The sequence below is a fragment of the Juglans regia genome, chromosome 7 (assembly GCF_001411555.2).
Source record: "Juglans regia cultivar Chandler chromosome 7, Walnut 2.0, whole genome shotgun sequence".
Taxonomy (NCBI): Eukaryota; Viridiplantae; Streptophyta; class Magnoliopsida; order Fagales; family Juglandaceae; genus Juglans; species Juglans regia.
This window is the reverse complement of record NC_049907.1, coordinates 11,411,808-11,430,628: the sequence shown is the minus strand read 5'-3', so window position 1 is coordinate 11,430,628 and position 18,821 is coordinate 11,411,808. Positions and strand designations below refer to the sequence as shown.

The 18,821-nt window shown below is 31.7% G+C and overlaps 1 protein-coding gene across 3 annotated transcripts; it reads left to right on the top strand.

Moving 5' to 3' along the window:
• The first annotated feature begins 14,802 nt into the window (after window positions 1–14,802).
• LOC108986608 (serine/arginine-rich splicing factor RS31) lies at window positions 14,803–17,785 on the top strand. 3 transcript variants are annotated; one of them, XM_035692476.1, is made up of 7 exons: window positions 14,803–14,867; window positions 15,208–15,322; window positions 15,980–16,450; window positions 16,582–16,694; window positions 16,824–17,053; window positions 17,149–17,427; window positions 17,555–17,785. In XM_035692476.1, exons 4-7 carry the CDS (start codon window positions 16,602–16,604, stop codon window positions 17,583–17,585), a joined length of 633 nt encoding a protein of 210 aa, XP_035548369.1. In that variant the 5' UTR covers window positions 14,803–14,867; window positions 15,208–15,322; window positions 15,980–16,450; window positions 16,582–16,601; the 3' UTR covers window positions 17,586–17,785. The 3 variants fall into 3 exon arrangements, with proteins under 3 accessions (XP_035548369.1, XP_018814829.1, XP_035548370.1); XM_018959284.2 differs by lacking the exon at window positions 15,980–16,450 and having other exon boundaries at window positions 14,805–14,867; XM_035692477.1 differs by having other exon boundaries at window positions 14,806–14,867; window positions 15,208–16,450.
• The last annotated feature ends 1,036 nt before the right edge of the window (window positions 17,786–18,821 follow it).

The following is an 18,821-nucleotide window of genomic DNA, read 5'->3' as shown; positions in this document are numbered from 1 at the left end:
TTGCAGCCGCATGATAATGATTATTTAGTTCACATATAAGGATATACGTTGTTAGGACTAATGATAGAAACATAACTACCTTACCTTACATACAGTTATTTTTTCAAACATGTTTTAAACTTTAAAGCTGTATTTTGATAAAATGATAATATATATTATAAATTATTTTAATTCTTATTTATAAGTTTACATACGTCTGTGAGCCCAGCAAAAACAAGTAGGGTCAATGAAACGTACGAAACACAACTATCCGCGCTCCAGCAGCTTGATTTTAAATTTTTAATTATGGGTGGCTCTACAGCTACCGCTCTAGCTTCTGTTGAAAGATACCGTCTGGATAATATTATATTATATTTTTTTATATGTATTTTTTAATAATTTTAAATATTTAAAAAAAAATAAAAAAATTTCAATATCATTAAAAAATATTTACTTAATTATTAAATAAAAAAATATTAAAAAATAAAAAAATGCCGTAAAAGCAATAAGAGTAACTTTACTCTTTAATTATATATATAAATTTTTCATTAATTTAAATATTTGAGAACAAGTGATAATTTTATATAACAAAAACAAGTAGTGATTCTTATACGTGCCCCACTCATATTTTTAATTTTTAATTTTTTTCTTAATGGTTAAAGAATTGATTATTAATAAATTTGTATTTTTTTTAATTTTTTCTTAATGGTCATGGGTGTTTAAAAACAGCTTTAAAAAAAAAACATTTGCATTAGTGTGCATATTTGGGATGCACATTTGATTTGCACCATAATATTGTCCTTTCACATAATATCATAACAGAAATTTTAAATTCGAATCCTAGTCTACATTCTATTTTATTAAATTAAATATTCTACGTGTTGAAACCACTCATTAAGGAAGAATTTGACTCACACGCTACAAGTATTTAATCCAATTCACTTTTGGCTTTTATAATGTCCTTAGAAAAAGAAAAAGAACAAAGACTCTTCCCAATCAAGTCATACATATATCATCTATTTATACATCTTATTATTTAAGACGTTTCAATATCATTGAATAAGTAATTATTAAATATTTCTGAAATATAATTGAAGTGATAAGTACCATTTATCACATAATTTCATATTATTAAGATTACTTATATGAGCATATATTTTTAAGAATATGACATTTTATAATTCTAGAAATTATATTTTTTACCTACGTCGAGAAGAGCATCTAATAATTACTCAAAAATACTGAAAATGATATATAACTTACTAATTGGTGAAACTTTGTAAGAAACAAAAACAAAGATGAAATTTTGGAACAAGCTTCTTAGCTCAAATAACTTTTCAAGTAATTATTAATTATTAATTATTCATAAAATGTAATTGAAATGTTATTTAAAACATACACATGATGAAATATTAATAAAAATATTTATATAACAAAAATCATGTAATAATATTTATCATAAGACCCCGTTTGGATAGTAAAATTATTTCATCACATCTCATCTAATCATTACAATTTTTTTAAATTTTAACATAAAATATAATAAACAATTCAACTTTTTCAAATCTCAAAATAATAATAATATTAAAAAATAATATTCTAATAATATTTTATTCAACTTTCTTCTTAACTTATCTCATTCCAACTCACTATTCAAACAACACCTTAAAATTTTCAAATTTCGACGTATCAAATAATTATATAATATATAGTTTTGACTTTATTAGCTGTATATTGTTTTCTTTAATGACACTTGGGAAACAAGTTTATAAGATTGAGGAGTTGAAGGGGACAGTCCGTCTTTATTTAGCTTTTGTAATGCGACAAATGCTCGTGTACATATAATAAGCAATCTTTTATTAAAAAAATAAGCAATTAAAACTGTGATGCTCAGAAAATGAGAAATGCTACGGTTTTAAAATGTATAAATCTCGTATATTTATTTTTAAAAAAAATGATTAAATTTAAAATTAATATAAAAAAATTATTTTTTTAATAATAGATTCTATTTTATTTAAAGAGAATACGCAAAACTTACGTATTCTAAACTTATATTTAACATTACCCTTAAAAAAGAAAAAAAGGTAATGCTATTTATTTGTTTTACCTAAATCTAAAATAGTATATCGGCATATTAGGGTTCGTTATCATTAGTTTTGTCAAAGGAGTGGGACCTCTTTATTTCTTTTTGGTAGTTTCTTTTGTGGACATTAGCTTTAACTAAAACAAAGAATATAACTAAAGAAAGTAAAATGGCGGTCCAACTTTGCTTTTCTTATTGATGCCACATTAAATATTCCTAACTTCAACAGAGAAAATGATCTTCATCATTAAGGAAAGGACTAAGCTTTTTAAATTAAAAATATCGTAGGATTTACTTTATATATCTCTTTTTTTTTTTTTTTTTAGAGATTTTATAATTTGAATAAGAACTTCAAGAAAACATATATAAATAAATATAAACATATTTTTTTATGGAAAATAAATAAATCTTTATGAAGTTTAGCTTATATATAAATCATAAAAGAGCATTGAAAAACAAAAATAAAAATAATACAAACTAAAAAGCTTGAGATGTATCGTGTAACATCATCCATCATAATTATAATACAATGTAACATTGGAAAACTCTCAATTTGTAATTAACGTGGAAAGGTGAGGGGATACCAATATTTTGAGAATATTTGAGAATTATGAGAATTTGTTTGAGATTGATTAGATTTTGAAAAATGATAGAGAAAAAATTGAATAAAATTTGTTTTTAAAATAAGTATTGTATTAGAATTTGTGAAAGCTGATGGATTAAATTAAAGAGTTGTTTGAATATAATTTTTTAATGTTATCTATATTTTGAAGTTTGTAAAAGTTATACTAGTTTTTGTGTTTGAGTAATAATTAGGCAATGATTAAAAAAAAAATTGAAAATCTAAAATCGAAAACTTTTCTATATTTGAGAGATATTTAAAAATGAAGTTACGATAAATTTTAAGAATTTTAGAAATTTTGAAAATTTTCATGTTTGCCAAACATGTCTAGACATTACAAAATTTTAAGAAATCTCTGTTAAATTGAATACAAACAACTTATCTCATCTAATCATTATAAGTTTTTCAAATTTTCATATAAAATATAATAAATAATTTAATTTTTTTAAATCTCAAAACAAAAAATAATATTAAAAAATATATTCTAATAATTATTTTATTCAATTTTTAACTTTAATCTCAACTCATCTCATTTGTAAAAGCAAAAGAGGCCCTATCAAGACGGGTATGAGATGTGTTATAATAGAATTCTACCAGAATTCTATGAGTTAGGAACTACCAGAATTCTATGAGTTAGGAATTCTGAAAGGAGAAACACTACTCCCCTCGAATTTGTATATCGAATTTTTCTATTGAATTGTATTTTTATTTTTTTAAATTTTTTTTCACTTAAAGGTTAAGAAAATATTTTTTAATAAGTTTGCAAATTTTATTTTATTTTTAAATATTTAAAGTGATTTAAAAAATATTTCATGAAAAAAGAAAGAAGAAGTAAAAAGAAATTACACTATCATGTATCCATTTGGTACTGAACTTTCGATAGGAGTTTTGCAATACATCATCTTACATTACATATAATACATGTTTTAATTTTATTTTTAATTTTATTATATTAAACTAATTAATTTTTTTTATTTATCATCTATATATCAGATATTTAGTAAGAAAAATAAAAAAAAGCATGTATAACATGATGTGTATAAATGATGAACATAGCTTTTCTTCTTAAAAATCTTGATCCAACTTGAACAAAAAGTTGTATCATTAAATAATTATGTCTTTTTCTTCGCACTAGAAATAATCAAAATTTGACACGTGTATTGGGTCAAAGGGTTCTAAGATTTTTATATAAAATACTTTTGTCATCAGATATGCATGGTTCGGTCCGGATTGTTAGTTTATTGATCGATTTTGGGATGTGATTATTTTAGCTCGGACCGGATCGAAACCTATATATATATATTTTAAATATTATATATATAATATATTATTTTATATAGTAATTATATAAATTAATTATATAATTTTCATCTAAAAGATCACCATTGACCATAAATATAATAAAATTATTTAATATTTATTAACCATATATAAAATGTTAAAAATATCACTTAATTTCATTAACCATATATATACAATAAAAAAATATTCATGGACCAAATCGGACTGAATAGATTAATAGTTAACGGTTCGGTCTGATAAAAATAATGGACCGAAATTTTTAGTTCGTGACGCCCCAGGTCCGAACTAGACTGGATCAGACCGATTACACCTTGACCATTCATGTTCTCTCGGCTGAATATTTTCTGCTTGACTCATTATAATGGTGACAATATTCCTTACACAAACTAACCAGCAAGGAGCTTGTTTGGAAAGTGAAATGATTTAATCTTATTTCATTTTATCTAAAAATATTTATAATTTTCTTTTTAAATATCATTTAAACATAAACACTTTTTAATTTTAAATTTTATAATTTTTTATCTAATCATTACAATTTTTTTAAATTTCTAAATAGAATACAAAAAATAATACAATTTTTTAAATTTTAAAACAAAAATTATATTATAATAATATTTTAATTTTATAATATTTTTATTCAAAATTTTCTCAATTCTTTTCCAAAACTTATAAAACATTCGAATTTAAACTATTTTACACATATTCATAAATTATTTAATTACTATTTATAGAATTCCCATCTTATTATCCAAGTATCTTAAGTGGCAACTACAAAATCAGGTGTGGACAATCCTGGTGGGCCACCGCCATGGGAGTTCGATCTCCATGGAAGTGGCCCTTTGGTGGCTACTCAATAACATTATTTTTAAAATGTTATTTTATTTTTAATTTTATTTTAATTCAATAAGTGTAAATATTTGTGAGGTGAGAAGTGGAAAAAGTTGTTAAATAAAATGTTTTAAATTTTGTATGTTTAAAAAAAAAAACGTTGGAAAAATGAACTTGAACGGAGTAAAATCACTTCTTGGAGAGAAAAAAGAACCTCACCATCTACTTTGAACGTGAATAGCACGCATGCTTTGTGTACGTGTGGGTGAAAAGTTATTTAACAGGGTTATGGTAAAAAAAATATATATATATATATATATATATATATATACATGAATTGCGTGCAACTAAAAACTATGTATAAAAATTATACTCATAATTCTCACACTATATATTATATATAATTTTTTAATATTTAATATTTTTTCCTTATCAAATATATTGTGTATAGATGATAACTAGAAGAACTCAATTAATTTAAGAAGAATAAAACTAAAATTATTTAAAGAAAATAAAAAATATATATAATGTATAGTGTGTGAGATGATAAGTAGCAAAATTCAATATCTACAGAGGTGACAAGCATTAAGAAATTGATAACAAAAGTTATAAACGGAAGCTGCATATCCCGTATACCTCCATCTAAGTAAAAAAAAAAATGTGAATTGTTATTTTTATCATTCTATTTAAACATGCACATATCTCCTTCTGCCCCTTTCTTCTTCTCCTTAACGTTAATGCTCCTTGTCCCTCTTTCCTCTTCTCCTTCACATCACCGTCATCGATCTCATTTTCATTCACATTCCAACAAGCAGAGCACAAAGAGTAGTAAAAACCACGAATTTCGATTAGTGCATAATACTGCATCATTGTTAGAATAGAGTTTGAATGCTCAGAGGCAATCTTATTGATCTGTTTCATATATACACACATTTTCCTAAAATAGAATCTTAATTAGGGCTGAGAAAAAATTTAAAAATTTAACTCTGGATTTGACTCTGCTTTAACTCCGAGAAAATGAAGTCGGAGTCGGATTTTTTTTTCTTTTCAATCGGAGTCAGAGTCTGTCCTTATAAAATATGTATTTATTTATATATTTATCATATATATACTAGTATAGTTATATAACCATAACTTATACAGTTAAACTCAATAATATACTAGTATAAGCCAATTATTATAAAATAATATAATTACACTATAATATAAATAAACTAATGATAGTTTAATATTGTAAACATCATAGTATTACTACTATACATAATCAAGTATAGAAATAAGTTAGATACTAGTATATAAATAAGCATAGTATAATAAGTTAATAACACATATACTAATTTACTAAAGTATAATAACATGTAATTAGAAACTATAGTATAAGTCTTTTATAGAAACAAATTAGACACTAGTATAGAAATAACTAATAAATCTAGTGTAAAAATAAGTTATAAATAAGTTAGACACTAGTGTAATATAATAACATGTAATACTATAATATAATAACATGCAATTAGACACTAAAATAATATGTGATACTATAGTATGATAACATATAATTAGACACTATAATATAAATCTAGTATAAAAATAAGTTAGATATTAGTATAAAAGTAAATTAGCAGTGAATGATTTAGTTTTAGTTTTTAATTTTTTGGAAAATTTGAAATTTGAAAGTCCACAAGAATTTTCTTTTTTAAATAGGCAAAATATGAAACTAAAAAAAAAAGTCCAAAGAAAATCCAAATCTGACTCCACTCCAACAAGTTAGAGTTGGAGTTGGATCAGAGCCTACACAAGTTGTAGTCGGAATTCGGATTTGAATTCCGACAAAGTCGGAGTCGAAGTTGGATTCCGATTACTTGGTTAGTTTGTGGAGTGAGATGAAATGATAATTTTGTGAATAGTAGTGAGATAGTTTGAGTTGAGTATTTTTTGAGTTTTGGGAAATGAGAGGGAAAAAATTGAATAAAAAATATTATAAAATTAAAATATTGTAAAAATATTATTTTGTAATATTATTTTTGTTTGAGGATTTGAAAAAGTTGGGATTGTTTTTTATTTGAAAAATTGAAAAAGCTGTAATGATTAGTTTGAAAATTTTGTATTTGAATTATGTTTGAGAATAAAATGAGATCAGATGAAATGAGATTAGATAAAAACTTTGTATCTTATCTTAAGCCCCAAACTTGCCCTAAAGTCGGTGCTCACCCCTAATCTCAATGATCAAATGGAAAGAGCTTGAGTCCAATCACCAATCAGAGTAAGGACATGGGTAGGGATGTATGGCGATAGTGGGTTATCTCTTAAAAACAACTAATCAATGCAAACAATGTTGGATCCAAACCGTAGTTGCACAAGATAAAGAGCAAACCATGTTGGACATAGATAAAGAACGGCTCCTTCCTCATATGCTTCTAGGATATAAATTCTAGATTCTAAAAGTAATAAAAACTTTGAAGAAAAATTTAAGCCTCAAGATTCAATTCAAATAGCACTATAGGAATGCCCTTACAGGCATTTTTTTGCCCAAGAAAAATTCCCTCCCCCTTCTGATTTAAATATAGTATTACAAAGATCAGTAAGAGAGAGAGAGACTGTGATTATCTCAGGATGTCCGTTTGTGTTTTTTTTTTTTAAATAAAACAACTTCATGTCACCTATTGTGCGGAGTGTGCAAAATAAAGGGGCTTCCCGATGGCATAACTGAATTGATAAACAATAAAAGAAATCCATCGTAAGTTGCAACAATGAGGGATGGGTTCTTTGATAGCAATGTGATATAATCCATTATTGTCATAGAAGATGTCTCTCAATACATTAGTGCGTAAGTGGAGCACTAGTACCCCTCTTAGCAATAATTGAACCCCATAACCTAAACGTCACCAAGGTGACAATAAAGGGAGACTCAAAATTAGTACAAGAGGCAATACAAAACTCTTTTATTAATTAACACCAATTGGACAATTGATCCCATTATTCAAAACACTGTAAACATTCTGCGTAATGCAAACACTTGTATACACGACTTGCCGAAGCAAGCCACTAGATCCTCAAAAGGAAACACTCCAATATTTTGAAAAAGATCCTCCAACTGAGCCGCCCATAGTAGCATGTAAATATTGATGAACTTTCCCTTCACTTTAGCTTTTATTTTCATTTGAATTGTACAAAAAATTTGATCGCCTTATAAAAAATCTATTCTTTATAGATAAAGAGAGAGTTTGAACTTTTTTCTTGGCACTTGATTGGACAAAACTATCCTCCAATTTATACCGGCTTATTTGATTACCCGTTTAATAATTAGGCCTTATTCTTAAATGGTTAAGGATCTATGGTCCCAAGAACTCATGCCTAAACCTTGAGAGGAAAGCCCTTCTTCCTTCCACCCTTCTTCCTTCCATTTGAGTGCAGGCAAGAACTATCAAATCGACTAACAAATGTCTATGTGTATCTCTGGTCATTTATTACATCGCCTCCACCGGATGGCCTCGGCATGGCCATCTGTTATTTCTAACTACCCCCAAAGCGTTGTATATATATTCATCTCACATTTTTCCAAGGAGTCGCGTGGTATCGTTTGGTCAAGTGTATCAACGTAGTATTGCAGTCACTTTTTGCTTCAAATCAAATTGTAAATTTCTTCCATCTTTACCCTTGCCATCCACCACCCAATTGGAAAGCTCTCGCTTAGGATTGCCTCCATCCAAAGATGCTTAAGAATCGACGGTCCAGAGAAATCACGCCTAAACCCAATATGAAAATCCTTTCTTCATTCAATCTAAGCACATGTAAGAACTAGCGGATCAATTGGCAAATCTCAATGCGTATCTTTGGTCATCTATTATAGTGCCTACACAGTGTAGAAGTTGAAAAAGAAATGGATGAAAGTCTCATCTGTTTTCATTAACTTTGATATGCATACAAGTGTTTTATATATAATACAATTGGAAAATCGTATACATTCAAATTTGAAATACAAAGTCTCAATCCCATAATTTATGCATCTGGTTATCTTGGGCTTGATTTGGGATAACTTATAGTAGCTACCGTTTCCGTAGCTTCCGTTGCTTGCGTTGTTTCCATAGCTTCCATTTCGGTTTCCGTTGCTTGCGTTATTTCCGTAGCTTTCATTTCCGTTGCACCAATAACCCCTCGCAATCGAAAGGGCAGATCTTGCAATTGAAGATTGGCATGTAACGTAATGAAGCGAGGAGAATTTAATGCTTTGGTGAGCAAGTCAACCAACTAGTCTTTTGAGGATACAAATGAAACTTGGAGCTTCTTTTGTAGGACTTAATCACGTACATAATGGAAATCAATTTCAATATGTTTGGTGCGGGCGTGAAACCCTGGATTAATTGAGAGATATGTAGCACCAATATTGTCACACCACAACTTTGGACAATTGGGAAGAGAAATATGTAAGTCATGTAGAACCCATTGAATCCATTGAAGTTCCGCGGTGGTGTTGGAAAGAGATTTATATTCGAATTCGGTGCTACTTCTTGCAACGGTTTGTTGTTGTTTACAACTCCATGAGATTAAATTCTTGCCATGAAAAATACAGTAAGCACCCACACTTCTAGGATCATCGTTGTCCCCTGCCCAATTGGCATCTCTAAAGCCATGAAGAGCTTGATCAATATTTCTGGAGAAGTGAAGGCCGAATGAAATAATTCCCTTAAGATACTTAATGATTCTCTTTACCGCCTGCCAGTGGGTTCTTTTGGTTGATGCATGAACTTGTTTACACGATGAACACTGTAAGCGATATCGGGATGTGTAAAACCAAGGTTATGCAAGGCGCCAACTGTACTCCGATAAAGATGTGGATCAGTAAAGTCGGCACCTTCAAATTTAGAGAGATTGCAGGTGGTTGCCATGGGAGTTGCATATGGTTTCACTTTGTCCATATTTACTTTCTATAATAAGTCACCAATGTATTTGTGCTGGGTTAAGAATAAACTATCACTAATACGCAACATTTCAACACCAAGGAAGAAGGATAGTTGCCTAAGATCTTTCATGGGAAAAATAGTTTATAAAATGCCAATTAATTGATCAATAGCCTTTGTGTTCGAACCTGTAACAATTATATCATCCACATAGATGAGAATAATTAATTGAACTTTGCCTTGCTGAAAAAGGGTAGAGAGAGGTATCTGCCTTTGAGCTCTTAAAGCCAAGTGTTTGCAATTGTTCCGTGAGGCGAGAGAACCATGCTCTTGGGGCTTGCCGAAGACCATAGAGACTCTTTTTTAATTTGCAAACATGATGAGGATAATCCAGATGAATAAATCCTTGCGGTTGTTGCATATAAACATAATCTTGAAGAAATCTATGAAGAAATGCATTTTGGATATCCAATTGGCGTAGTGACCAATTATTAGAGATTGCAAGAGAGAGGACTAGGCAAATTGTAGTTGGTTTAACCACCAGGCTGAAAGTCTCAGTAAAATCAACACCTTCTTATTGATGAAAGCCTTTTGAAACAAGGTGGGCTTTGAATTGTTCAAAACTACCGTCTGCCTTCTTTTTGACACGATAAACCCATTTGTTCCCAACAAGATTGTATTCTTGTTGGGGTGGAACTAGATCCCAAGTCCCATTTTGAATTAAGGCATTAAATTCAAACAACATGGCATTTTTCCAGTGTGAGTGTTTATTTGCTTCGGTAAAATAGTTGGGCTCAATATAGGAAGCATTTATCTCGGCAAAAAGTGCTTGCAGAAGAGGATATTTAATGTATCCAACATACGGCGTCTTGGACTTGAGGCTGTTTGTTTGAAACCGTGTGATCATTCGATGAGTTGGAGCAGATGTGTGCACTTAGTTGGGCAAGATATCTGTTTGTGGGAGTTCAATAGGGACTGAACGCGAGGCAGCATGTTGGTTTGGAACATTGGTAGCATTTGGATGTTGTAATGACGTTGGTCTATTGGCTCTGATACCATTTAGAAGTTAAGAAAGAAATGGATGAAAGTATCCTCGGTTTTCATTAACTTTGATATGCGTACAAGTGTTTCTATATATAATACAATTGGAAAATCATATACATTCAAATTTGAAATACAAAGTCTAAATCCCAAAATTTATGCATCCGGTTATCTTGGGCTTGATTTGGGATAACTGATAGTAGCTGTTGTTTCCGTAGCTTCTGTTGCTTGCGTTGTTTCTGTAACTTCCACTTCAGTTTCCTTTGCTCGCGTTATTTCCTTAGCTTTCATTTCCGTTGCACCAATACATGGGATGCCCTCGGCATGGCCATATGATAAAATTACCTTTTCTTGTTGGTGATAAAGTTAAAATCATCTTCAAAACCATTACTGTTGGGGAAAACGATACATAGTGGCCCCCTCTCACAAAATCACCACAAACCGCTCACTACCGAAGAGATGGTCATCCAACAATACTTTGCCATTTACCATCTCATTAGCATATCGGGCATTAAGATTAACCATCAAGTAATTAGCATACAAACACTTCGCCCGTCGTGCTCTAAAGCTAGCCCATTGCTGCCCTCCAACAGTCAGACCGAAAATGCTCTTACTTGGGATTATCGAGCAATGCCTATCTCCACAAGACCTACTTAGGATCAGAGATTGCTGAGTAAGGTCGTCTTCATAAGGCCATGCTCGAGATCACCAAGTGGGAAGAAAGTATGCTCTTGCTCTAGATTACTTTGAAAGGTCGTCTTCACAAGACCCTAACCGGGATCGCCGAGCTAGAAGAAAGTATGCTCTTGCTTGGGATTCTTGAGTAAAGCCTATCTCCACAAGACCTCGCTAGGGATCATTAAGCAGGAAGAACGTATGATTTTTCTCAGGATTGCTAAGCAAGGCCTCTTCATAAGAAGCTTAAGCCCTTGCTTGAGATCATCAAGCAAGGCCATTGCTCGGGATACCTGAGTAAGGCCTATCTCCACAAGACCTTGCTCATAATCACTAGCAGGAAGAAATTATGCTATTGCTCGGGATTACTAAGTAAGGTTGATCTTCACAAGAAGCTACTTGGGATGATTGAGCAAAGAAAAGAAATAAGTCCTTGCTTAGGGTCGATTATCTAGCAAAGCCGACCTTGGACCTCCACAAGACCCTGCCCACACCATGCATGAATAAAGTATGCTCTTGCCTGGCTTTATCGAGCAAGGCTAATTTTTACACAAAGCTATTCGAGACAATTAAGCAGAAGAAGAAAATAAGTCCATGCTTGGGATTATCGAGCTAGGCCAACTTCTAGCTTGCGATTACCAAACAGGATAAAATGGCCCTTACTATGAATCACTAAGCAAGGCCGATCTCCATAAGACCTTGCGACCTTGGTTTGGAGAGGCAAAATGCACTCCCTCAAGTGAGCACTGCATGAGGAGAGCAAGTTATGAATGGACGTTTCAAGTACACCACTACCAAAAACCACCAATAGCATATATATATATATATACACACGTGGCTGCACGTGCATGCTTAACTAGGAAAATAAAACACGAGAGCCTATCCTTTTTATTCAATTGCTAATACACGTTTTTAAACCAAAATTATTAAGAGAAAAATACACTTTTTACCTTGTATTTAACCTTTTAGATTTGAAAAACTCTACTTACCATCCTCATACCACACATCAGACATGATTTTTTGTTTCCTTATCAAATTTGTGATATATGAATGTTGAATAGAAGAACTCAATTAGTTTAAGAAGAATAAAACTAAAAATAAAATTAAAACAAAATTAAAACAAAATAAGTGTAGTATGTGGTGTGTGGTGTGTGGTGTGTGAGATGATGATGAGCAAAACTCTTTAGATTTTGCATCCCAATATATAAATATGAAAAAATTTATTCATCGTCCATTTTCTCATCATCCTCTCATCATCGCATGATGAGGTAATAGATGATAAGTTCACAAGTAAATTATAATAAATAGTCTCTAATAATCTAATGCTACATCATGGGATGATGATAGGATAATGAGAATTGAGATAATGAGTCACATTACTCTATAAATATTAACGTGTTGACTTTTCAACTATGAAAAACTCGCAAATATATGATTTTAGGGGTGATAATTCGTGTTTTTGGGTCGTATAAAGTTATGAACATTCGATGATATAGGCAAATCGAACTTGACTTGTTAAGTTAAACGTGTCAAACTTTCAAATCCTAATCCAACCCATTTAGATAACGGGTTGTAGCGTGTCACTCATTTTTATTGATTTAATAATTAATTAGAAACATGTAAACACGACACCACTCATGTAAACCAACTTCATGTAACACATAAGCCATTTACAAGAATGACTCATATAACATGCATAACCCATTTATATGACCCATATAACATGCACAACCATTTAACTTGATTAATATAAAAGTTAAAATTTATATTTATTAGTAGCCATAATATCTTAAAAAAAAAGACTACAGACTAACAAAAAATATCAATATTTTCTAAATTTTAATATATAATAAAACTAATATTATAAACCCTACAATAAAAAATATGAGTATAGGTCCAGAATTACAATCTCAATAATAAAAATATAAGTATATTAAGATTGCAATATTACAACTTAACAATAATAAAATTGTAATTTTGAAATAAAATATAAATTGGTCAAAACGGGTTGGTTTCAGGTTAATTAGATTGATCCGTTTATAAATTGTCTTAACGGGTGAACCCATTTTGACCTAAACCCGTTAACATCAAGTCTAAATTCGTTAATTTCTTATCGTATTCGTGTTGAATTCACGGATCGTATCACATATTACCACCCGTACATGATATAACACAATCTTTGACTTTTCAAATATGTGACTTTTCATCTAAACACACTTTCCTACTTTCATCATTTTACATCTAAACAAACGTTGCATTTTCAGTTTTTCTAGAGAATGTTTTTTATTTTTCTCAACTCATGCATCTTCAATTCTATAAAATGGATACATGCAAGTTTTTTAAGTTTTAGAAGAAATTAAGGAGTGTTACAAGTTATCACTTCTGATGAGTAAGGTTACTTTGATATCCTGTAAGGAGCTTTTGGTTCCATCTTCATTTAAGTATATGAAGCTTTTCATTACTAACATACAAACAAAAGGAGAGCAAATGAAGTATTAGCCAAGATGTTCAACCAAATTTTGATATCAATTAGATGCTAAACTTGACGTTATTTCAAGGGTTCTGTCTATTGAATAATAGCTTAAAGTATGTTAACTTACATATATTATTTTAAAACAAAATTTGAGTCATCCATGTGTATGGTACCTAGGAGTACCATTAACATACATGTAACATGTTGATGTATTTTTTCATTGAGGTCGGATGCCAATAGTATGGTCAAACGGCTCACGATGGTGCTTGGATGGTGGTGCGATGCTTAGATCTCCATGCATTAAATAAAGTACATGAAATATAAATAGAGAGACCTCAAAATTTACTGTGGTTCAACATTAAAACCTATACCAAACGGATTATTTTAAGTTGGAATTTACGAGTTTGCAATAATAAATTTACTTTAATTTGACATGTTTTGGTGTTTTCTGCCTCAACAAGGAGAATTTCAAATAGATTTATTATAATTTATTAATTTTTACTTGAAAAATCAGTACATTTTTCATTTTTTTCTTATGTATCCATTAAGAGCAGTGCTCACCGCTCTATTTGATTGTTGAAATTAATATTTTTTTTAATTTTTTTATATTTTTATTATTTTAAAATATTTTAAAAAAATATAAAAAAATATCAATATATTAATTGTTATTTTTTAATTATTAAATAAAAAAATTAAAAAAAATTAAAATACATAAAATATTAAAATAAGGAAACGAATTGAGTAGACAAACTACCTTTTTCCATCAGTTAAAAAGACTCGAAGTCCACTTGGACCACTACCACCCTCTCTAACCGTCAGATCCCCGCACGATCAGACGGCCACGAGTCACGAGAATTGGGACTTTGTTCGGCAATATAAATGGCCCCTCCAAGTGCCTAAACACACAAAAACCCTATTCTCTTTCCTAGGGCTTTGTTTCTCTTTGGGACGAACCGAAGGCTTTTGAAGGTACCTCTCTCTTATCCTCTGTAACTCTTTGTTATTCCTTGTTTTCTTTTGTTTAAAATCTTTTCCTTGTCCTCCTTTTCCTCTGCTTGGTTTATCAGGAAAGACAAGAAAAAGTAGACAAAATTTCCCCCCTTTTTATGCTTTCCGTTGATTTTTGGTTCAGAAGAATATATATATTTTGCCTTTTCCAGAATTTTAATCGGTTTCCGGGAAGAAGGGAAACAACAAAACTATTTTTTCCCCTTTTAGATTTCTGAGGAATTAACGGAGCCATAGGCTTTTTACAATATCGTTTTCCCCCGTTTACCTTATTTTGGGAGATCAAAATTTTGTTGGATAGGTTGCGACAATGAGGCCGGTTTTCGTGGGTAACTTCGAGTACGATACTCGCCAATCTGAACTGGAGCGTTTGTTTGGAAAATACGGGAAGATCGAGCGTGTGGACATGAAATCTGGTAAGATGTAGTTGTTTGTTTTTTATGTGACCGCATCCAGCAATGTTTTTTAAGCAATATGCAGGCTTGTAAGTGCATATATGCAAAGGTAGTTGTCGATGTTACATTGGACTTAATCATTATTGTGGAGTTAAATTTCTTCTAACTTCTCTGAGCTTATGGTTTTTAACAAGGAAATTTATATTATCCATGTGGAGGTTGTGGCTCTTCCATAGCTGGACTCTATTTTTCATTATAATTATGTGAAACTTCAAAAGTTTAGCTAAGTTCATAGCGGAACTTGTCAACTCGGGAGTTGCTTTTTGTTTATTTAGTGTACCTCTCCCTCTGTTTCCTTCTTCCAGTTTCTGTCTTCAATTATTTGATTAATCATTTTTAAGACAATAGTGTTGCGAGTTTTGTTGGTTTGTTGTATTCTTTAGGCGAATTTATGAGCTGTGGCTGCTTCCTTGCTTATTGCGCACAAGGATATCCATCATGGCAGTGTTTATTTAAAAAAAAAAAAAAATCAAACATCAATTCATTGGATATGGGTATGAAGCTACTTGTGTAGTGTGCATATCCATTGCCTATTTCCTGATGGAAATGAATGGGATCCACAAACTGTTCAATTTCTTTGGAGAAAACCTCCATATTTAAGTGTTTCTTTTGACGCAGGAACCTCTACTAGTGGAAAATTTGCTGAGCTTCTATCTGGCTCGCCAACATCTGTGCAAAATACTTATTTTGGGAAGGAAACCTTCTTGCTTGCCTGCTCTCCTTCCTCACAAAGATAGCATCATCCTGCATTTTCTACACTCTGCTCAATCCTTTACTCACCCACTTCATCGCTTGCCATTTACCACGAACTGTCTAGTGGAATCAGTCAATTTATTATGCCATTTCTACCAACAATGATCATAGGTGATCAATGAAATCTGTCATGCAATGCCAACAACTGATTATAGTGGGATCAATGAAATCTGTCATGCTATGTCTTCCATTACTGAACTCGTGCTTTCTGAAAGGCGAAGCATGCTTAGCAGTGACATCTCAGAATTGGATTAGAAATTTTTACATGCAACACTCTTTAGTTCATCATGCAACTCCTCTACAGCCTTATGTGCATCAGCCCCTGACTTAATGCAGGTGTTGTACTTTTTGAGTTTTGGCCAGGGAAAAAGAAAACATAATACTAATATACTGCCAGCTGACTGTGTGGTATGCCGTTACTGTTCATTGTAGTTTTGTCTCTGATTTTGTTTGTTTTGTTTCTGCAGGTTTTGCTTTTGTTTATTTCATGGATGAGCGTGATGCTGAAGATGCCATTCGTGGCCTTGATAATAGGCCATTTGGTTTTGACAGGCGTAGGTTGTCAGTGGAGTGGGCTAGGGTACAGTGTTCTTACCAGTCTCCTGTTTTTGTCCTTTATATTTCTATGTTCTTGAAGTTAGCTTTATTTTTTAACCATTTTAAATTTAGTACCCCTGTCCTCCTGATCATGATCAGTTTATTTTTCCAGGGGGAACGTGGTCGGCCTCGTGATGGATCTAGGTCTGTGGCAAACCAAAGGCCTACTAAAACCTTGTTCATAATTAACTTTGATCCAATACGCACAACTGTGCGTGATATAGAAAGGCACTTTGAACCTTACGGAAGGATTCTTCATGTTCGAATTCGACGGAACTTTGCATTTGTTCAGTTTGAGACTCAGGAAGATGCTACCAAAGCACTCGAGTGTACTCACATGAGGTTTGTAACATGGTTTTTTCATTGCATTGCTTTGTTAACTTATCTTTATTAAGGTATTGTGACCTATCAAACCAATGGGTGTTGTCATTTTGCAGCAAGCTTTTAGACAGAGTAGTATCTGTTGAGTACGCTTTAAGGGATGACGATGAGAGCGGTGACAGCCATCACGATAGCCCTAGAAAAAGAGGTTATAGTGGGCGTGGGGTTAGTCCTTACAAAAGGTCACCAAGTCCAGTGTATCAAAGACGCCGGAGTCCTGATTATGGTCGTCCAGGTAGCCCTGTTTATGATAGGTACAATGGTCCAGCATATGACAGGCGCAGGAGTCCTGATTATGGCAGGAACAGGAGTCCTGAATATGGCCGATTCCGGAGGTAACTTGTAATTTAACGGTGCAATGTCCATATAATTTTGTGAAATTTTGCATTTTTATTACTTTTGTTTGGGGCAGACTTTACTTGTCTTATATTTTATTTGTTAAGCTTGAATCTCTACTTGCAGCCGATCGCCTATACGAAGGTCAGGAACTTGAAAGATAATCCCGTTACAGGGGAAGTTGAAAAAAGCTTTAGCTCGAATTATGGTACTCTTTAGCTTTTGGTACGTATTTGAGATGGAGAATTTCTAAATGTTACATTGATATTTTCAGTTGTAAGATTTGAGAATTAGCAACACTTCTATGTTTAGTGATTTGCTACCTATAAAAGAAAGGTTTAAAGTGATTTGCATTTCGACTTAAGCCGTTTGCAGTTGTTTAGCAATGACAGCGGCTGGACGGCCTGAGCCAATGTGTTTTGGGATTCGTAACTTTGATCCGCGGCTTTAAAATTCTATTTTGATCCGAGAGAAATGAATTTCCTGTGAAAACTGTTGAACTTGATGAAAGCCGACTGTGGAGATCGGAGAGAGCACGACTTTTGCTTTTACTTGTCTGCAGTTGTTTCTCAGGCATTGTAACTGGGTTTTCTTTTTTGCTATTAGTGCTGTAGACCAAAATTAAAAGAGTAGAAAATATATAAGAAATATAAAAAATAATAAGTTCGTGCCACCACCTACCTTGAAGGTGATAATTTGCTGCCCTCGAACAGGAACTAGAGAATGTGAGGGAGCGAAACCCCCCCCCCCCCATTTGTTTTTTTATTTATTGGTACTGTGTTCGGCAAAATAATTGTCTCTACATCATTGCTCTTAATTTAAAACTATTCTCGAACTCCAAAGATTTGTTTTCCATCTTTTATGTTATGTTATCAAACTATTAAAAAGCTTCTATATACACATTGTGATATTCTATATGACAAGGGTAGGTGGTGTGGATGATATTTCACGTTCTTACTTTTTATAAGATTGCGATGAAGTTTTAATTGTATTATTGAATTGATACGATTGTGTCACATCACTGCTAACTATTAATTTTGGTAGTTGAAACATCCAAGTATTAATTTAACGGTGGAAAATTTATTTCCTTTCCAATTGAACAACTCAACGTACCCCTGAATTAGAAGTTCCACCCCACCTTCGTCCACCTAATACCATCGGCCGTCGTAATCGTCAAACCCGTCGCTACACGTACGTTACCATTGTCATGCATGGTCTCGATGCTAGTTTACTTCTAAATGACTGTTGATTGGCTCATTGACCAAATGACCATGTTAAGCAACTTTTATGTTTTTTTGAATTTTTTTCTTATATTTTATTGAGAAACTTTCTGATACGTTTTGGATATTGAGAAGAGTTAAATTGAGTTATAAATAATAATATTTTATAGGTC